At 37.6% G+C, this 23,153-nt stretch overlaps 1 protein-coding gene across 3 annotated transcripts in view; it reads right to left on the bottom strand.

Annotated features, from left to right (window-relative positions):
- The window catches only part of prickle2b (prickle homolog 2b), an 86,454-nt gene that overhangs the window by 10,955 nt on the left and 52,346 nt on the right, over window positions 1-23,153 (bottom strand). For 2 of the 3 annotated variants that reach the window (XM_084396121.1, XM_084396123.1), the window contains one exon: window positions 2,590-2,773. In XM_084396121.1, coding sequence (XP_084252247.1) covers window positions 2,590-2,773 — 184 coding nt within the window. Of the gene's footprint in view, window positions 1-2,589; window positions 2,774-9,135; window positions 9,617-23,153 lie in introns of those variants that run through there. The other variant, XM_084396122.1, reaches the window with a different exon arrangement.

Below are 23,153 nucleotides of genomic sequence, written 5' to 3'. Positions count from 1 at the left end.
TCTAAAAACAGATAATTGGATGACTCGAATAATTCACTCATGTAAGCATGTGTCAGAGAGATTTTGGAAACAAACAAGGTTGGTTAGCCTAGAAATCTAGACGCACCCTAGCGGCAGCAAAATGTATTTTGCAGCCAGGGCAGTCTAGCAACCCTCCATTGACTTTCGAGCTGCAAAAACCTAAATTGGGTCAGGCCAATCACATCGTGTATAGAGTAGGCGGGGCGGGCTTAACATATGATGACGGAGTTGCGACGGTTACCTGCCACTTGAAAACAAAGAATGGCTGCTGCTGGCGAACATCTTTCGAATCGGCTTTGTCCGCGACTCTGGAGGATTTGGAGTTAAGTTTTTCTTTGAGAAAAGAGCATAGAACGGCACTTAAGTCATTCTTAAAAAAAGGAAGATGTGTTCGTAGTTTTGCCAAAAGTTGAATCTATCAACTAGCTCCGCTGTTGGGAAAACGCTCTGGTTGGTTGAAGCGCTGTCCTATTGCGTGCAGAGGGAATTTGAAAGACAGCCGTTTATCCCGCCCCTCGGATTGAGCCGTGTCTATGGTGAGTTGCCAGACCCAACATCTTGATGTAAGTCTGGCTTGCCAGGCTAAAGGTTGGTGTCTTGTCAAACATTTTTGGTGGATAATGACTTTGCAAGGCATTGAATCTTTCAAATGAATCCGAGAAATGAAGCAAAGGCCAGATTTAAAAGCAGCTAAAATAATCAGTTCCTAAACACCTCAGCTAAAGCAAATTATGTTTTCATGTACTTGATGGTCCCTTTTGAACATCTGTTGACTATAAGTAACTTTGCAACTACACTGCAACTAACTCTCACTAAAGTCTTAGTAGTCTGTCTGCTTAATATCTGCTAACTCTTTATTGTGATGGACCTCCAACAGACATTCTACTGACTATAAGTAACTTTGCAACTACATGTCAACTTATTCTAACCCTAACCCTACCAGTCTACTAATAGAGTTAGTAGACATGTAGGAACAATGTTACTTATACTCAACAGAATGTATTTTAAAGGGACCACGAAAATAAAGCGAACCCAGATTTCTTGTTCTAAACCAGATTCCAAATGTTCTGAAATGCATCTGCCATCTTATCTTATTATGGATATGGATGGCCTAAATTTCCACTCTATGTCTAAGCAAAGCTAATTTGTCATGGCCCGAGGTAATCACTGTCTCTGGGTGAAACTGCAGACACCAGCTTTCAAAGCACAGAGAGAGGCATAATTAATAGCTTGCTAATAACATGCATGGACACCGAGTTCTTGTATCCCAGCAACTTCCTCCCATCCATCTGCATGAATGCTGCAAAACTGGTGGTATTGACTTAAACCAGAGCCACTACAAACCAAGGGCTCTTGGAATACAGCCTAGAGAATCATTTATCAGTATAATACAGAATATCTAAAGGAGATTATTCTACTATATACACTGGCTCCCATCATTTTTATCAAGTATTTATAATAAACAAGAGATGATAAAAAGGCTTCATAATATATCAGTCTAACGTCGACCATCAATTTCATTATCTTTCCTAGATAGGATCGTTCAGTCTGGCAAATGTGAGCTGATCAGAAGCACATCATGTGACCTCCAGAGACACAATATGGCCGACGGCCGTTGCAGATGGTGGAGGTGCTTTATTACTTATTGACCCGTTTTGCTGTTGCGTTAAGACTTTCTTCAGTTCATCATGAAAATTAAACTCACATCTATAAATGATTTCACTGGCCTATAAAGAGCTCTACACACACTATGTATAAGCCTTATAAACTTCATACACCAACCTTCTGAAGCAGAGCATCACTATAGTAACAAAAATCAGTGCAGCAGGAATGAGTGATCATAAAGAGGCATTCATCTCAAGGGTATTTAACTTCCAAACGTTTAAAACCTTGTCGAAATTTCATGCAGAATGCCTCAATGCTTCTCTAAACATACCGATGTAAGTAAAAACTGTCTTTAACACACCCCATTCCATTTATCAATGCATTTGAACAAAATCAATATTCGCTGCCAGTCAAAAGTTTAGGGTTGGTATGATTATTTTATGTTTTTGAAAGAAGTCTCTTGTGCTCATCAAGGCTGCATTTATTTGATAAAAAAATTGTATTGTAAAAACTTTTATTTTAATATATTTTAAAATGTAATTTATTCCTATGATGGCAAAGCTGAATTTTCAGCACCAATTACTCCAGTCTTCAGTGTCACATGATCCTTCAAAAATCATTTTAATACATAAAATAAAGATTATTTAATGGCGCTGATGGTTCCTTTAAGAACCTTTAACATCTACGGAAACTTTCCATTGCACAAATTCTTCTTTATAGTGGAGGTTTCTTTAGATTATTAAACTGTTTTTCACACTAAAAACATTTCTTCACTGTTACTTTTGATCAATTTAACATATCCTTGCTAAAAAAAAAAAAAAAAAAAAAAAACATTTATTTATATATATATATATATATATATACACACACACACACACACATATATATATATTTAATAAATACAATTTCTGACCCTAAACTATGGAATGGAAGTATAAATATGATTTGGGTACAGGGCATTACCTGTTCAGGTTTGAGTCCAGGTGGCACCCAGGCATACTCCTCCAGAGCACACCCGGAGTCATCGTCGGATGTAGAGTTCCTCTGGAAGTCATACATCAGCTTGGTCACGGTCTTCTCCATCTCTAGAGGCATGGTGGTCACAACATGCTCCTCACGAGGGCACTTACAGTGGAGACAGATCTTCCTAAAAGCAAAAGAAACCAACTGTTAAATAAAACAATAGTACTAGGGATGCACCGATATGAACGTTTTGGCCGATACCAATAACCGATAATTCCTTATATTTGAAAGCCGATAACCGATATATAATTTTTGAGAGCCTGATTACAAAAACAATAGTCTCACCACTAAAATCCATGTCTCATGCACAAAATTATAATCTTCTCATTATAATTTTATGTAGCCTATATGACAGCACATGTTGCACTTTGTTGTATTTTCCTGTTTTAGAAGTGATTCCAATCATATTTCAAGCTATTTAAAACCATCATGGCGAACAGTGCGCATCTGAAGTGTCTCAGCTACAGGAAATAATCCATTATTTATCGGTTGTAATATATCGGCCAAATTTTCTTATCGGGCCGATAACGATACCATTAAAAATGAACATTTATCAGTCGATGGCGATATGGTGGCCGATATATCGTGCATCCCTAAATAGTACACCTTGCCAGTTGTGTATTTTAAAAAGAAAATCCTTGTTGTTAACAGTCATGATTATTTTGGTTTTGTTAGTTATTAGATCCTTAAATGGACAATTTTGGATAAACTGAGAATCAATTTTTTTTTCGTTTGTTTTATTTCAAATAGAGAGTACAATTCTACCACGATTCTAAACAGGCAACTAAACAAAATAACATAATCTACTAGGGGTTCTGACTAAATGTTAATTGCTGCAGTCTATTTAAAAATGTTAAATAATTTGAATTATTTTTTAAAAATCTGTTTGAATAAAGACATTTACTCAAATGTTATTGATATCTGTTTTAATATCCGAACTGTACACTTTTATCCAAGTACTTCTGTGATAATATGAATAATTGTAACCGTACGGTTGAAAAGACTATTTGTGAAGCCGTTTCATACCTATATACATAACAAATGCTCTCTCTGGCTCAGTGGCAGCGCCTACGCAGATTTGAATGTTCTGCTGTGATTTTGTCAAAGGTTTCATAGAAACAGGCGAATCGGTGTCATTTATGAATAAGATTGTGTGGGTGTTTGAATCGAGATCACAATCCTTTAACGATTAATCGTGCAGCTCTATTCTCAAGTAACTCTCCCATCCAGCTTTTCTCTTTTTATTCTTTTACTGTGTCAATCAACATATCCACATTTGGTTATAACCAGGGACGGCCCGTAGATTCCAACAAAAACCCACAACACGTCTAATGACTCATGTCACGATGAAACACACCCTCCACCAGTCAAGCACGCAGCGTCTGGTTAGCGTCCAGACAAGCAGACACAGGCGTCAAACTCTGCCAAAACCACACTTTTCAAGCACGCCGGCCAGTTGGTCAGATTAACTAACCTCTTAGACCAAAGGAAGAGAAAACAAGCCGCCCACTTAGGGCCAATCCCATTAGCACCTCAGAGGCCTGACAGGCTGCAAGGTGTCAAAGACAGACACCGGCCAGTAACCCAATGATTGACTGACGTTTTCACATTGGCCAGATGGTTAACTTAAGAACATGTTCATCTACGTCAAAGAACTCTAGTTGCTATGGAAGCAAGGCAAAAAAGATTCTGTTGGTTCAGTTTAAGCCATCAGCAAATCTGTTATCATGCCTCTATTGTCCTAAGGATATGAAGAGTGAGTCATGGTATAATTTCCTCTTCAAGATTTAAGTGCATTGACACGCACTTAAATGTGAGATTTCATTCTAAATAAAACAACTATTTGTCTTTTTAAAATGTCACATAAATAATAGTCTTGACTAAAATCACTTCAGACTTTTGTTAAGTCTGACTAACAGACCTAGATAATGTAATTGTATCTTGGCTTCATCCAGCATATACATGTTAATCAGACTACAAGTGACCTTGGGATTTGCTTTAAAAACATGCAACGTTTACTTATTCCTACAAATATTAAATGTCGCACTGCGTTATGTATTCTTGAATAGATGAAGACTTTAGCTCAACTACACAAGACCCCACTGTGGCTCGATTATAACTGTTCATGTAAACATACCTATAGTTTCACAAGCAGGTGAGTATTTAAATGGCTTCCATTGGGCTACAAGGATAGATTCTGTTGAACCTACACTACAGTTCAAATGTTAGGGGTTAGTAAGATTTTCTCTCTTATGCTCACCAAGGCTGCATTCATTTGATCAAAAATCAAATTATAAAGAAAATAACTGTTTTCTATTTTCATATATTTTAAAATGTAATTTACTCCTGTGATGGCAAAGCTGAATTTTCAGCATCATTACTCCAGTCTTCAGTGTCAATATTTTTTTTTATAGAAAACTGTTATACAGGATTTTTTTTAAGGATTCTTTGATGAATAGAAAGTTCAAAATAACAACATTTATTTGAAATATAATTCTTTTGTAACATTATAAGTGCCTTTACGGTCACATTTGATCAATTTAACGTGCCCTCGCTGAATAAAAGTACTGATTTCTTCAAAATAAGAAAATGTAACGCTTGTATAACTGTAATTCATATCTTATTAAAATTTGCAGAACTGACAGTGTATTCACTTGAGATTGATATGATATTTCATACTAGTTGAGTCTTAAAAACCAGAAAGAGTGCAAATTACTTCACTCTTGTTCAACATCTCATCTGGATGTTTTATGAACAAATTCTCTATTAGGTCTCTCAGGGAAAGTTCCACTATAATATGCAGCAAAATGGTCAAAACCTGTGGACAACAAACAACCTCAAGTGTCTTATTATAATGGCCACTTTAATAACATTAAAGTCAAAATGTAACAAAGTATCAAGCAAGGGATCTTTTCCCTATTGTAATGTATATCTGAGTGAAATGGACTATACAAAAAAAAGTATGGTGAGGCTTGGCTCAATCCATCGGTTGTTGATTGGATGGAGGCAGATCCCAAATGACATTCCAGTATAATATAACCCAAAAGGAACATTCCTTGGCGTTAATGAAGGGGTATTTACTAAAGGGGCTATGGGGGTACATTAGACAAAAAAGGTTGCGAAACACTTGCCTTGAACACAATAGTTCACTTATAAATATTTAAGATGTAGGAAACAACAACAACCTATAAATGGATAAAGTGCTTTAAAACCTGCATGAACCTCAAATAGTTTAAAAAGCATCTCTCTGAATCAAAATGAAAGACTCAGAGATTAGATGGAAGGTTCTGTAGGAGGTAATCGGTGAGCAGACTTATATATAGGCCATGCAGCTGGTCTCTCTGCAGTTCCAACACCCTTGAGCAAGGACAATTCACCTGCATTACTTGAGGGTGGCAACTGGCAACTTCACAACTCACACTAATACTGAAAACTCACAGGAACATAGAAGCCTTCAAACAGGCCATCTGTGAATACCAAACACTGTTGGGAAACTTATCCGCTCTCTCCCACAGTGACTAGTCATTCTGTAGAGCATAATTAGAAAGTATAAGGGCAGGCCAGAAAACAAAAAGGAATTGCTACAGCAATCCAGCACTCTTGGGAAGTCTTCTCTCAGAACACTTTAATATATATCATAACTAATAATGCATGCATATCTGGAAAGGATGAACATTTAGCTGAACAGATTTCTAAGATGACTCTGAAAGTGTTCCACGGAGATGCCGGGCTGGTCCAGATAAATGAACTGGACAAAAATTAGGTCACCGTAACTCCCTCCTCAGTCCATAACCACACATAAAAAAGGATTGAGTGAAACGTTCCATGTTTTGACATGCTTCGCACATGACTGCAAATTCCAGGCTCAATACCACTGCACGGTCCATCGATAATGCTCTTCCAATCATCTAAATGTGATTTGAATTAAAAAGGATGCCGGGTTGCAACTACGCATGCTGAATTCATTACAAACGTCATGCTAAAACCCAGTCAATGTGATCTACAAGCCTGCACTGAGAGCCTTTAGAAAGGATTTGTCCTACATAGCAAATATGGAAGACTGGGAATGTAATCTAGGGATGACACAGAAGGTTGTTATGCCCCTGAGACAACCAAGCGGAACGTGGTAAATGTGATTTATGATCTGATCGGACAATTGCTTATTGTGGGTTAATCATTGCATTTTTAAATTGTTCAGACAACAACAGATGTGGACTTCTGTCTAGCTTGAGGGAAACTTATCCCCTTAAAAAAACAGGCCTGTGCCACAACCAAACAATCTAATTATTTTTAACAATAGCCTATTGCTAGACAACAGTGGCATTGTCATCTTTAATACAACTGCCATTTAATAAGCGAGTAGCCGTAGCCAAGGTTGTTATAGTTAACTAAAACCATAACAAACTGTTCCTTGAAATTTAAAAATGTAAATGTTTTTTTATTTATTTAACCATTTAACTAAAATAACTAAATCTAAAACTAAATAAAAACTATTAACCTTTTAAAAAACTAATACAATAACAAAACACAACAAAATTACAAAAACTTTAAAATTTAAATGTGCATGTAAATTGTAAAAATACAAATTCGAAATATTAACAAAAACGATAAAAAGTATTTCAATGATCCTAAACACTGGCTGTAGATTTTACAAAATTCCAGTCTCTGATGAGGCTCCCAGGCTTTTCCATGGCATCATTCCGGATGAATTAAATAACCTTTCTAAAGGGCATCACACAGTGGAGAATCTGGTCACAGCTGGATGCTAGTGAAAGCCAATTCCCCCTCTTTTCTCACTTATCTTTTGTGCATATGCAACTGTGTGTACTTTTCCCACATTAAACACTGGCGTTTAAAAAAAAAAAGACAAATAATTCTGTCAATTTCAGTTTCCAATCCACTGGTTTGTGGCATTAAATTAGTTTGTGCTTCAATAACACAAAATACACGACATCTGTATTCACAGGAAGACCGTACTACTGTAGTAGAGTCACATATCTGAGCCTTTATGACTTTAGAAGCTCATAATATAGACAGTGACACAAGTAATTAAAACAAGACAACCTTTGTGACTGATGACCTACTATATGAACTTAGACGGATGAATAAATCAATTATTTGAAGAAAAAGAAATCAGTTAAATGGAGGCTGCTTCAAATGGACGAGTGGTGAGGGAGGAAACGATATTGATTTAATTGAAATGGTGCTGTAGAATAAGATGGATTCAGCCCAGAGTAACATCCTATTGACAACAAGCAAGCGAGTGACGCATCACAACAATGATGGAAAGTCAGAGTCATTCCGCAAATCGGTTCTTTCAAATGGTTAAAAAAAAAATGGATTCAGTTCTATTTGCGTAATTGCGTCACAACGTTGTCACTGACAGCTGAATTTTTAACTGTTCTGCATGCGTGTTGATAAAACTGTCATAACCGGATCATAAACTTAAATTCAGTACGTTTTTGTAACATTTCTGCTGTTTGACTATTAAAGTAGGCTAATTCCATTCACACTACACACTATAAATAACTATATTAGCATAGCCTACACGCCATGTCCATAGCGTTCTGTTTATTATAAGAGCCAGCTGCAGTTATGGTGTATGCTGCTATAAGTGCTCGAGCTCTTTAAAGTTAGATTGATTTGCCCTCCATCAGCAACAAAAAAAAAAAAAAAAAAAAAAAAAATCGCTCTGAAAATGATTCCATCCATTTCTTTCCTCTGTATCGTTATCATAGCTGTGGCGTGGACTTTGCTGTTCTCATACCTATTATTAAAACTTTATAGTTATAGTAATCTTAATAGTCATTGTCCACGGTGTGACCAGGCATTTACTGTGAGTGCATTAATCGATTCGCGAATAGCGACTCGACTCAACTTGCACGAAAGACGATTCTCAAACGATTAAACGAGTTGTTGAATTGAGAACCTCGGTCCAACTCCGTTAACTATTCAGCCTGGTTTCTTGAACCCTGTGTTAACCAATTAAATGATAATATCAGATTCAAAAGAATCTGCACTCACGAGAAGCGCGAGTGTGTGCTATATTCAGCAAAGAAAATCGCTTGTACGAATTCAACAGCAGCTGCCTGGTTTTTTTCTCTCTCCTGGGCATTATTCTCCGCTTTGTCACTTTATGTGTTAATCCAACAAAACATCACCAAACAAAGGCTTAATCCGACTATCAGAAACAGGTCAACTAGCAATGACTGGAGATACAAGATAACTGGTGAAAAGTTGTATTCAGTCGTTCGCAGGCGTCTATAAGGTTTATTTTTTAACACCGTTTAAACAGACGCGTGGATCCGTAACATTAGATGACGGAAACCGTATCAACGTCTAATTTATAAAATGTAGTTTATGCATCAACTTTCTCGGAATAGCTCGACCACATCACGCAGCGAGCGAAGGGAAAAGTCATCACGCAGATTTTAAACTGCAGACCCGATTGTAACAGATCGAGCCACGTACGTAGGCTACACTTACCTTTTACCATGAACGGAGATGAGAGAGTTCGATGTCGCCAGTCGTGAATCGATCTAAGCACGCGCTACACATTTCCAGCCTGAAAAGCGATCTGTTGGCGCACTTTCACTTCTCCACAAACAAGCGCTCGCTGCGATTCAATCCACGCGTCTTTATCAAGCACTAGACTGACCAGCCTTAGTTCGTACAAAGGTATCGTCCAGGAAAGACATGCCTCAAGCTCTGGCGCTTTGGATAAAACATCTACAGTAACGTGAAAGCACGAAGCGTCCCCGCAGATCCAGCGCCCTTCTCCGTGATAGTTCCAGCAGCATTCAGGGCGTAAAGCCATGAACAGCCTGCGCTTCCCCTCAATAACAGGCTATGAAAGCTCAGTGAACCGTGGCTTGGACTCCACTGGCTCGCTGTTCGCTCTGCCCACTCGAGCTTGTGAATGGTAATGAGCGTCCATGATGTCAGCAAGTCAACGTCCCTACATTAGTTTAATTAGCACCGTGAATAGCTGGTGTTGTTGGAATCATTTACATGCAAATCTGTCTCTTTCCCTCCAACTGTAAAGAGCCCAGACAATACACGCATTTCATAAGGCAAAAAGGAGGGGAAAGAACACCGTTTATATGTAAATAATGTACACATTTTTAGGATACAATTTTAATTTTCATAAATAAGCCAGACAAAAAAGTCTAATAGCCTACTGAAAATATTTAAAATGTTCTGAATCAATTTCAACATTAATAATTTGTTATAATAATATTATAACAATTTGACAACATTCATATTACCTGCCACACACACATTTTATTTTAGTTTTTAGAAAATAAAATCTGTTAATCACAGGCAGCTGTATATGATTGGCTCTTTTTAAATATATGGTCATGTGAAAAAAAAAGAAGCAATAAATCCAATAAATAAATAAATAAAAAACACCCAGAGGAGGAAGGCATTTGTGGCCAAAACATGTGAGTTTGCAGCCCATTATAATAATAATAATTATTATTATTATTATTATTATCATGAAATAGCCAACTGAATAAAGGCTTTTAAAAACTTTTTTGGGAAACTTTATTGGATTGTATCCTTTCCCTACAAAAGAGCACATTTGAACATATCTCACAGAACATTTGAGCATGTCAGATTCTTTTTTATAATATATGCATAGTTTGCAAGATTAAAGGCATAGCTTTTGCAGGCATAGCTCATGCATCATAGCATCATCTATGAACGCTCTGTGTTGGTTTTTGGTGGTCTTGGTTGTCTCACCATGAGATTTCAGATTAGGGGAGAATTGGGTGAAATGTGTCAGTGGGTAAATAATATAACCCTATTTATATATAACCGACATTTCACCCAATTCTCCGCTAATCTGAAATCTCATGGTGAGACAACCAAGACCACCAAAAACCAGAGTGTTCATAGATGATGCTATGATGCATGAGCTATGCCTGGTTGGGTAAATCAATACTTATTTCAAAAGCTTGCTCACAACACCAGTTCACAACAAAGAGAGAGAAAAAAAAAAGAAACAAGCGGCCAACAACAGCGGTTAAATTCCTTAATAAAACGTCCATAAATCTATTTGAATGCAGCTGGCTCTTTAACTTCCAGGTGGCTTAAGTTCTCTGTGTGGATGTGCAGCCATCTGAAATGAGGGTATCTCTTATTGGACTGTGCTTCTCATTTACCATGCCAGCCTGAGCCAAACCCCTACACACACACAGTAGTATCAATTACCCCCGTCCCAGTGCTTTAGGCTTGGAGAGTAACACGCACTGACAGCCACTCTGTTCCCCACAGCCACAAGCTCAGTGACATGTCTGGCCACAAGCCTACGCTGCTCTCCAAATCATGCGGCTGATGGGTTTCTTTTATAAACGCTTCTATAGGTGTGTGTTAAATCACAGTAATCTGCCAGCATGACATCAAATGAACAATACAAATTGAACGGCTTGAACCAAGTAAGTACATTAAATTGCAGGTTGTTTTCTTTACCAAACCTGATTGTATACCCCCAAAAAACTTGTACGGCACGTGTCACATGGGACCATTCTGATACTTTTGCGTATTTTTTAAAAAGCCTGATGCTGGTCACTATTCACTGCCATAATATGGAAGAGCGCGAGCGCGAGCGCGAAAGGGCATACGACATTAGAACAACACGCCATAGTAAATTATGACTTTATTTTCATTTTAGGGTGCACTATCCCTTTAAACTTATTTCAGTTATTTGCCAGCAACTAGTAAACAATTTCAGCATTATTTTAATTAACAAAAACGTTTTATTAATTTCAGTTTTAGTTACTGGCAATCCGTGTAAATTTGGTTTTGTCGGAATAAAGATTGCAAAGGTAGACTAAAATTGGTGTTTCTTTAATTTCACAAAAGCACCACACCCCCCTTTCTTAGCAAAAATGCTGATGGCTATCATTCTAAGTCAACACTAGGGCAGCTGTACAGCTCAACAGCTGATTGCCGAGGAATGCTTACGTCTCTTTTTTCTGGTGAGACCTCAAGATGAGATAACCAAATTCCATCCAGGGAATGAGCTTCAAGAAATCAAGGTAAAGCAAACCACCTCTTCCGCTTTCCTTGCAAATGGCTCTTTTTCCCCCTGATAAAAATTCACTGTAGGCTACTAACATTATTATAACAGTTGTTTTTAATATAATTCATGCCTTTGGATAGCTTTTCATACGGTTATGCTGAAGCCTGGACATTCTTCTCATGTGTCAGGGTGAATTATGTGCAAAATTTTTATATGTGGTATAAAAAGTGAAGGTTTTCTTTACGGGTTACAACAGAGACTGTGCTTGAAATTCAATTTGGAGTTTCGTTAACTATTTACAATCTGTACAGGCGAAGAGAGGAAAGGAGGGACAGCAGGCCGTGTAAAACATTAAGCTATCCAATGCTGCACTGGGACACTGAGCTGTGTGACCTTGTGAATTGGCTGGCTATTTCTGCCCCACATCTTCCACTTTGAAAGGGCTCTTCACTGTACGGAAGTACTGCTGTGCCACATCCATCAATGCATCAGATTAAAGGGAGGAAAGCAGCTGCAGAGCACGATGGGAAGTTTTCTAAGCCATCCACATGCATTTTTCTGACTCAACCCAGAAGTGGGGCACATTTGCTTTGACGGTATAAGTCAGGAAGTTTTTTTACCGCACTGAAGAGTTACAAGTGGCGATACAACATGACACATGGACTATTATATTGTACATTTAATGGCTTCTTTTAAGATGAAACAATGAAGTGTCTCTAAAAATACACTAAGCATTCGGACAGCACTGATGATTCATGTACTCCAAACAGCTCTCTCCCTCTCTCTCTCGCACATAGCAATCATACGCACAAATATAAACCTGTGCTTTCAGTCAGAACAATGTGAGGGGGCTGGATCAGTGACTCTAAAAAAATTCTTACATCACATTCCAGGGCCCAATTCACTGAACATCCATTCATTCACTACTAGAGAAGATCCACTCAGAGATGGTTGTTACATCCCACAGCACAGCATGTTATTTCTCACAAAATGCACAGGGTCTTGCCAGTGGTCCTTTTATAAAGTTAAGAACTATATGCACCTAAATTGGGATAATATTGCCAGCAAGCTACTGAAATCCTTCATGTTTTAGCAAATATAAGAATAGATAAATTGCCTGTGCATGGGTAGATTATTTACTGATTCTAAATTACATTACAAAAAGTGTAGTTAGTAATTTAACCCATTACATAACAAATTGAAGGTAATGTAATCTGACTACTTTTTGATTACTTTTAGATGACTTTTGACCTAACTCATTTATCACATTGATTTGAATAGGATAACCTTGTCCCATATTGATTTTAAACTACAAAGAGAAAGAATATTCCATTCTTTGTTATCAACATAAGTGCATTAAATTAATGTACTAATGTTGATGACAAAGAATGGAATATTCTTTCTCTTTGTAGTTTAAAATCAAGGGTTCCCCAAACTGCAGGGTTTGTGATGGATGGTTTGTGATACCCACCACTGTGAAATTCTACAGTAAAAAACATAACTCTATACAGTGAAAAACTATAAATGGTTTAACATCGCATTAGGTGACAACACATCATTTAAGGTGAAAAACATTAAAAGGACATTCCCAGAAATCCCCGCGTGACATGACATATTGTTTTATAGAAATAATTTTTGTTATCAGTAATGTAAATTTGGGTGTTTTGTGTTCCATTTTCAGTTAATTCCTCAATTAATTGTCTATACAAGTATTGGCTATGATTTATGGAAAGGGCACAATGAACTCTGATTCATCAAGTGGTATTGTGTCGCCTGTATTGTTATGGTGGTTATCAATATACATTTTATAAGGTAAAAAGCAGATTTAGTATATAACAATGGTATATTAACTGAAAAATACAATTGTAAATTGTAAAATATACAGGCATCAATATGCCATCCAGTATATTATCCATTTCGTATAGAGAATTTCTGGCAACCACAGCTTTACACAATTTCTTTTTACAGTATAGTGAGTTTTGTAAATATCCTGTTCATGTATATTACAAATGCACATTATCTTGTAAAACAGAGCGAAAAAGGACTATTTTGATAATTATACACTTTCACGTGAGGAAATCACTGAGGACAGCGTTCTAGCTTTCACTTAGTGATGGTTTCAGAGCAGCAAGTTAAACTTTAAAGTTAAATAAATGGGAGCACAAGTATGCCCTGTTTAAATATTTAGTTTGGGGAGGCTGCGGCAGCCGGGGAACAGTCATTTACACAGAGCCGGGACTGAGATAGGCCTGACATGTCCGGAAGAGAGAAAGAAACAGATGGAGAGGAATGGCAAGATAAATGTGCATGATAAGTTTGTTTGGATACATTTTGGCAGAAAACAGAAACTACAGTTGAGACACACTTACACTCCACTTTATGACTGATAACCTTGTGTCACTATTAAACTCATTTAAAAAGCTCAGACTCAGTTTAGATTGAATTCAAATAACAGTCCTTATTGATCCTAATAAGTTACAATTGTCCAAAAATATTTGTAGCCTAGCAATATTTAAACCACACCTAATGTATGAATATTATAGCATTAAATAAATAAATAAAAAACATCAAACAAATTGCCAGTTACTTTAAAGAAAGATAGTACACCATTTTCATCACCCATCTGGTAAATGCATTACCAGACGTATGACCCCTCTGTCCAAAATGTTCTACATACACTTCCTTCTTACGGACAAACCATGTCAGGACTCACTTTCAACAATTCATCTTTAAAAGAGATATATTACACCTCTGGACAAGCTTCGCACCTTTGAGATTTCCAGAAGACAAAAGTGGAAAAACAAGAATACTAGTGTCCATTATAGTTTGATTTCACCCAGAAATGGGCAACAATCTATTAGAGGAGGAGGGAGATTCAGGCTGCTATGGAAACAACAGGAGATAATATGAAAGGACAAAAGGACATTACAGGAATGACATAATAAAGAGGAGGAGACTTAATAGAGAACACTTTATCTAAACTATTCATTGTGGCTGTTAATCTAAGAGCTTAAAATGCATATGACGAAGGGAGAAATTTGTGTTGCTGCTACAAGGCAGAAATCCACAACATTCTGTACATGAGACATGGCAGAAAATTAACTAATTAAATTAGAGATGCTAAAGATTAGAGAATAGAGAAAAGAGCATATTAAATGGTGTCTCGCTTACTGACCGGGAAAAGAGTGAGATGATAAATATAGTGAGAAGGAAAGATGGACTATATTCTTCAATATTAGCTCCATAAATCCTCCTTGCACTTCAACAGACCTCATCTCTCTAAATCTCGCCCTGTGGTCTCTGCTTATTTACATTTCTCTCAAGAAGAACGTTACACCCTACATGGCATTAATGGCCCAGGCAGGCATCAAGCAGAAAGGGGAGCACACACACCTACCATTTTGGTGTGTTTATTTGAACTGCAAATGATGGGGGATGGAGTGTTTGTGTGTGTGTGTGTGTGTGTGTGTGTGTGTGTGTGTGTGTGTGAGGGACACTGGAGATGGAGAAAGTTTGGTGTTAAACTGCAGGTCTTGGTCCATTTCACACATATCTACACTCTTAGTATGCTTTTCATCGTGCGCTTGTTTCTCACAGACTCCCTCTGCTTCATACACAGACGCTTCTCTGTACGGGACGTCCCAGAGACGGAGCAGAGTGCAGGGATAGAGTGGGGTTATACACGCACCCCAAACCTCTTTGCCTGGGAATTAAACCCTCCTTTGTCTTTACTAATTTTCCTCACTTACTAAGAAGAAACTGAGGCACTGTGGGAATTGTCAGGCCAGATCTGATTCACATATGGAAAGCAGCCCTTCTGCCACACAATAGCATCAACTGGAGCCGTTCCAAATCTCCACAGTCTACCTAAGCAAGCTGCCAGTGATTAAAGCTGCAACTTTTTTGTGTTCAAAATGTAAAAAAAATTATATAAGAATCGAGTATCATGAATCCATTTTTCCAAACCGTATTTTTGACTTATCCTGAATCCTACGGTACACCTATAATAAGTGTTTATATTCAGACTATTTTAGACGGGTTCGGGTTGTACCACTGTGGAGTAGCCCTGTACCTGCTGCGTGACAGAGAGACAGAGAGAAGTAGCTCCGGCTAAAATGTTCTTTCGTAAGACGCATGCAGTTATGTTTATTAACCGCTAGAGCGCCAATGCGGACTGCAGCTTTAAGTATGGAGATTATTCTGGGGTGGTTGGTAGATCCAGAGCAGAAAAGCAATAAAGTAAAAAAAACGGCTATATAAACAGTTTATAACACTTAACATAGTTTAAAGAATGTTTTAAGTTCTTGTACTCATGTTGGTTTCATATGGTTTTGAAAATGTTTTATACTATTGTCACTATTTTCACATTTAAAGTGTAACTTCGCAGATTTTCAACCCACTTTGTATTGCTACAATGCTGGTAGTCTATGTAAATGAACAATGATTCCTCGTTATCTGTGTTACATGGGCTTAAAAAAAATCACGTTTATTTACCAGTAAAAATCCACAGGATGACGCAAAATGCTCCAGGACTTTCATGAAAATTTTAGGCTATATTTCCACATTTTCGTATCCCTGCCCACGGACAGTCAGATCGACAGAAGGTTATTAACGTAACCGTTAGTGTAAGGGTATGTTCACTATACTTTGTCTGCATTATAAACACCATTACGGTAAAAATGGAACACTATGGCAACATCTTTCTTACCTATATGTGACGCCGTTTTGCTTCAGGCGGAATTGACAGAATAGCAGTTTCTTTCAGCTTTCCCCTCTGTTTGGCCTAAAACACTCGTTGTTGGGCTCGTTGTTATCCAGTTTAAAATGTTGACTACACAAACATGGAGGTTTTTTAGATTTTCTGTCATATTGTTCTCTTCATATTTACGATTCTTTGAAGCCTTTAGCCACTGTCTACAACGCAATGGATCCTTCACTGGAAACCAACTCACTCCCACTAAACATTTACTCTTCTAGTTCTTGCACCCGTGAACATTACAAGTCAACACCATTATGACTCAAAGTTTGATAAGAAGTATTTCCTACTAAAGCAAGGCACCATTTGACTCTGGTCAAGCGCCTCCCTAGCAGATTGGTGGGAGTGGCCTTGGATGGCAGCATGCCTGCATTATGGGTGTTGAAGTTTTCCTACTTATTTGGCAAAAGGGAAGACAACAGCCTTTTTTCTTTGTTTTCTCTAGTCAGGTAGCACCTATTTCAAAAATGTTCCCCTTTCTACTCTATAGGCAGCCGAGTTTTATTGAAAGTCCATTTTGCCAGATGTGAAGTATCCCTTTAATTACTCTGAAAAAGTCACGTGGTGTAACCATCAAGTACAAAGAAATAACTATTGATTCTTACAAAATACAGGTATGTGTTAGTTTAAACAACTTAATTAGTACTTACAATTTTACAGTATTTTTTTTAAAGTATTTATTTTGTTTTCGGAGAGTTGCACTACATGACTTAAGCTAAGCTAATCTTGTAATAAAACATTTCAAATGACTAGATATTTTAAGAGACTGTCGTTAAAACCCAAATATGTATATAACGCACACGCACAAATATATAGACTATGACGTGGCACACCTGCCTTTTCTGAGCTATTTTCTATCCCTGTTAATTGCCGGGTGAAAGTCGTTGAAATCTGAAATAACTCACAGTTCCTTCCATGGACGCCTGAGAGAAGGTAGGCTGTAATTCTACAGTGCCAAATCAGAGCTGTTTCTAAAACCCCCCAGCATGTGGGTGTAGAAAGGACATAAATAGCACACTTTCACTAAACAAAAAAATGAGACATTTAAAACACAGAAATCTAATAGGCGACTTTAATGGAACATTGTAAGAAATGCTGCAAAGCTTACAGCGTCATAAATATGTGAACTGTTAATGTGACTGAGCTTGTACCTTCTGAAAATTTTAATATAAAATCACAAACCAAATGAAAGCCATGTACCATAATGAAAAACTCAATCCAGTTTGTCTGCATCCCAACGGCTCTTGGCTTGATGTTAATTACTGATTAAAATGTTAAAACAATTTAGCTTGTGGCTGGAATATGTAATCGCTCTACTTTATCATTCACGGCTGGTGCCGAGAGACCAATCCGCCAAACGCTGCATCTGTCACCCCTTCCGGCGATTCGTCACTGTGCGGGCGTAACAAGTCAGAGGATATGACATAATTATCCATTTGTTCATCTGTGTTACACGCTAGCTATCAAGCCCTCAATATGGACCCGTAAAAACAATGAAATGAAACTGAGTGTCAGGCTAGAGAAAAGGGCACTGTGTCTGTTTTCATCATGCTTATCGTGAATTATCATTTTCAGGCCAGAGGTCAGCAGTGCAGCAGCTAGCGTGTGAGCATTCGGTGTTGACACATGCCTGATAATTAGCAATTTTGGTATTAAAGGTCTTGTCATACAGGTATGCTTTGCTAATATATAACAATACAACACAGCATTAGTGTGCAGTAGAAGACATATATGCTGCTAAAAAGACAGTCAGCAGGTATCTTGTTTTAAATTCTAACAGGGTGCTTTACTGGCAAAACCAACAAGACTTTCTTTGCTAAACAAGCATCAGCAGATAATTTTTGCTGGCTGTAATATGGCTATGAAGCTCCACTAGCTAGCTTAGAGCCAAACTAGCATAAATCAGTTAGCGTAGTTGTAGTCTTTGCCTCCATTGACCTCCTCTGTAGAGAGGCTACAGCTGTGCTTGATCACATTATTGATCTGTTTATACTATCATTTAGTGTTTAATCTCAGCTTGAAGAGTTTTATTTTCTTATCAGATACCCACATAGAGATCTTGTTTTATTATTTTTTGCTTAAGCAAATGATGTAGCAAATCAGGCCATATGTGCATCTAAACATGATAACAGACCTCTTAAGTAGCCTATGTAGTGCAGAGGCAATGAAATTAAATAAATATGTAAGGCTCACAGATTTGAAATGACGCTAGTAAGCAGTTTTTCCTTCCTCACAGGATTCTGTGTGTGGGAGTGCGAACAATGTATGAACTCCACCATCTGGTCTATTTTACAGCCTGTGTGTGCAAATCCGTCCTATTTCTAAAGTAGCATCTCAAGTTTTCATTGCCCACTTTTATTCTTCCCTCAAAAGAGTCATCTTTTTGTCTGCAAGTAGACGAACATGCCATCTAAGAGATGTTGTTGAGATAAGAACAAAGGGAGTTCAGGACAAGACCGGTCACACTCACAGGAGTCTCCACCACAGACGACTCTGTTTTAGAGGCCAGTTGAGGAATTTGACACACCAAAGTTGGTGACCTTCGTAAACTTTAGAGATCCTGTGTCGGCCACAAACACACACGCTTGCACACAAATAAAAAACAACTCTTCAATTCGAACAAAACCCACACACAGACGAGAAGTTAAAAAGCTGGTTTTCATGAGGCAAATTTCTTGGATCAATCTGTTCCAAATGTGAAATCATTAACTTTTGTCTCCATCAAGATAATAGTGTCTTTAATAAATGTCCCATGAATATTCTTAGATGTAAAAAAAAAAAAATCTGCTATTTGATTCATTTCTGTTTATTTGTGTTTCCCAACCAGTCGGACAAGGCAACACTGGTGTGAGTTTGGGGGCGGAGCTAACTGGTTATCTGTCAATCACTGGGTATTGATGTCTATATGTGGATTGTATGAACAGTAGAACTTCTCCTAATTCCTAATTCATTACATGTGCGACCGTGTGCCCGAGACTAACCATTTGCATAAAACATGCCCAAACCATCTTCATATAAGAGCTTTTCAAGGGCTTTACTCTCAGCAAGCATATGAAGCTCTGTAAATACGAGCAATGCCAAGCATGCCATCCTCAAAACCAGTTCAAACACAATAAGCACCTTTTAAACAGACCCAGAATACCGACCTCTCATTAGCCAGCTGTACATACACATCTATACAGAGAAACCTTGAAGCTTGAGCTATAACACATTTTTTCGTTACTAGGTGAACAAAAAAACTTCATCTTAGTTTGATTATATGAGTATGTGATTTTTGCTTCCATGTGGTTTCAGTTGTTCCAACATTTTTCCCCATAAATTTAGAATGCATTTTAGTACAAAACTTATTGGTGAATCAATATTTGTTCGTGAAAACATTTGTACACAGATTTCACGAGCAAATTTTTGCGCTTTCCACTTAGTGAGTGAGACCCACTGTTTTTGCAAATTCATTTAGTCACGTAAGTGGCACAGAAATCACACACTTCAGCTTTGAAACAAAATTTCACACTAGCAAAAAACTAAATTCAGCATATGAGTCAGATGCATAAAAAAGACAAAACTGAAATCAGTTGTATCAAAGCCTGACACCTGCTTAATGGAGGGAACAATCACCATGATTCATTTCTATGTCCTTTACATTTTCTAAGTGAGTTTTGCAGCCTCTAATTGCCCTGAGTTGACATTAATACTGAAGAGATGACTCAGTGTGGGTCTCAACCTCTCTCTGCTCATCTGCTACCAGCTTTCTCCGCTACGCTGTACAATGCACAGTCTTAGATTTGTTTAAATGGGCAATTCATTGCATGACTAAGTCGGCTGCCTCTTCGTCAGGCATTAAATTACAGAGATGATAAATGACAACAGCCCATTAACGACAGACATGGTCATGATGAGCAAATCTTTAAATCTCATGTCCTGTAAGTAGAGTATGGGGTTGGTTATACTGGTATTTTCAATGATTGGACATTGGGATAGCGCATAATGCTTAAAGGGACAGTTCATCTAAAAAACTAATTTACGCACCCTCATCAATGTTCCCTCTAAGCTGATGTCACGGCTGCACAGAAAAATTAAAATGCTGTGTAGACGCAAAATGTGTGGGGAAAGCCATTTGATTGTAATTTAGTAAATGAGAAATAATTGCAATTGTTCTGGTCAACCGCTATAAAGTTAGTGTCGTTATAGCGTTAGAACCAAAGACTATAGATCATAGATAAGATAAGAATATAAGATAAGATATAGATAAGAAAGACCGATCACTCCTGGAAATTAAGTAATGAAGCAATTGCTCTTTTCCATGCAATCACAATATATGGGGACTCAAATTCAAACAAAGTCACCAAAAAAGCATCTTATTTTCCAAGTCTGATAATCTTCTACTTCAGAGTTGACCCAAAAGCAGATCATTGAGCTGAACTCAACACACAATTCAATTTGTGAATGAATCAGACAAGATCAGTCTTGAGATTGTTTCATGATGCTATTCTATCAGACGATGCTACTTTTCTCTTGAACTCAATGCACAAAAAGGAATTATGAAAAATTTCAGTTTTTGACAGATTTTTTATTTATGGGGGAGCTATTCCTTTAATACTGTGGGTAATTAAAGTTCAGTTCAAATTCTGTTCATCAGAGCTTAATGAGAACGTATGACAGATTTGGGTTAGGTGCTACAGAGAGTTGTTTGTGTTTGTATGTCTCAGTAAGATTGATCAAATGAAGAAATGATTAGGCTTGAAAACTCTTCGTGGCCATGGCAGATTCTCTTTCATTATTAGAGAAACAACCCCTCCTCAAGCCCCAGGGAATTGTGAGGATGTGCATGTGTGTGTGTTTGTGTGTATGGAGTTGACAATGGGCTTCAGGAGGAACATAATTGTTTGCAAATGGTTTAGACAAGCAATGATGAAAAAGCACTATGGGGCTAAATGTGTTCATGTGAGTAAATGTTCAACGTATAACATGCCGACTAGAAGCCAAATACAGGGAATGAGACGGATCAGCCATCCAGCTCATCAACTAAAGCATGACTGTTCAATGGAAGGGATCTATCACACTTCTCCTCTTGCTAGCGTCTGGGAGGATGTTGTGCCAACCATTGAGAGTCAGATTTAGGGCTTTGTGGGAATGAGTGTGTCTGGGGGATGGGACATTAGAAAGGGAGGGTTAGGGTGTTAATGGTTAAATGTCTCGCTTGCCTTGTGCTGATGTCATTGGATCAAGATAGCTTCCTTAAAACACAGCATGTGGTTGAAACTAGACCCAGATGCAAGGAGAAACTGGTTCTGGGTGCATGAAACCTTGAAATGTTAAATCTATGGTCACAGATATGAGATTGGTCTTAGAGAAAGTCTTAGATATTTTTAAATGAACATTCTCCACTTTTCCTTCTTGACATATAACCCAATGTCAAACACAATAAAGTAAAAAGGCTCCTTACATGTTGAGGTTATTGTCCATCTTCAAAGAGAAGCCAGTTTTATTTGCTTAAATGTATTGGACTGAGCCATAAGGCAGAATTATAGCACTGTGTCAGAGTTTAAAATGAGGAATAGATGAAAAAACGAGAAAGGGAGAAAAAAGAGAAAAGACGAAGTTTGCTCTGCTTGCATTGACAGGAGTCAACATGAGTCTTTGTCTTTCTTTTGCTTACTTGGTGAAAGCAAAACCTCTTTTACAAAGTCACATTTTTCTATAGAGCAGAACATCAAAACAAATACTATCTATTGTGAGCCTTGGGAACAGCTTAAACCAACTGTTAAATTGTAGAAATGCATAATTCACAACATTGTGAAGGGTTAAATCATAAAAGGGCATAAAAAAGGTGTAAGAATAGAAAGTGCATTTAGATATTATATATATATTATATATTTTTTTCACAATACAACCTCAATACAAAATATATGTATATAAATATATGTATATATATATATATATATATATATATATATATATATATATATATACACACACACACTATTTTCTTCTAGTCTTGTATACACAAGCATTAAAAGCATTTGGGGCAGATCGCGTGGCTGGAAAGGAGGTGTAAAGCCCGAGGGAAGCTAAAGAGGTGGTCTGTGTAATTTTAAAATGCAACGGTTGTAAACCAGAACGAATACCAGCAACACTACTTGGAGGGAAGTACTCTGACCTCTGGAGTTACACACATGCAATATGAACAAACAAAGCACACAGTCCTAACCTCAGCCATATTTAAGCACTAAAACTCATGGTCTCTGCTCATTTACAGATCCTGTCCGCCTAATTACATCTACACAGTCAGTCAGTCCCAGTGAAAGGCTACAGGAATATGTTACATTAATAACAATCACTAGCAGTCTTATCACACTCAGCACAGCTTTCACCAGCTTAATGAGTGAAGGAGTGCTTAGCAAGACCTGCGAAACAATACCGGCGGGCCAGACGAGGCCACGAACAACACACATTCACTCACAAAGCAGATGAAAACTGCATCCACAGCATTATTCCATCAACTAAAGCTCTTTTAATATTCCTGACGTGTGGTACTTTGCACTCAAGCACTAGATGTTGCAGTGTGTGTGTGAAGAGCAGAAGGTTTACGACGGTCATGTCATTGTTTATGCATATTTGTTTGTGTGTGGTGCATGTTTAGCAACTCTGGTTCTAATTATGGAGACCTTTCTGATTTATAGGACGCACTAAATCTTTTCATGGCAAATTTTATATTAAATT

The sequence above is a fragment of the Rutilus rutilus genome, assembly GCF_951802725.1.
Source record: "Rutilus rutilus genome assembly, chromosome: 22".
Classification (NCBI taxonomy): Eukaryota; Metazoa; Chordata; class Actinopteri; order Cypriniformes; family Leuciscidae; genus Rutilus; species Rutilus rutilus.
Note: the sequence above shows the minus strand (reverse complement) of the source record. Positions and strands in the feature narration are given on the sequence as shown.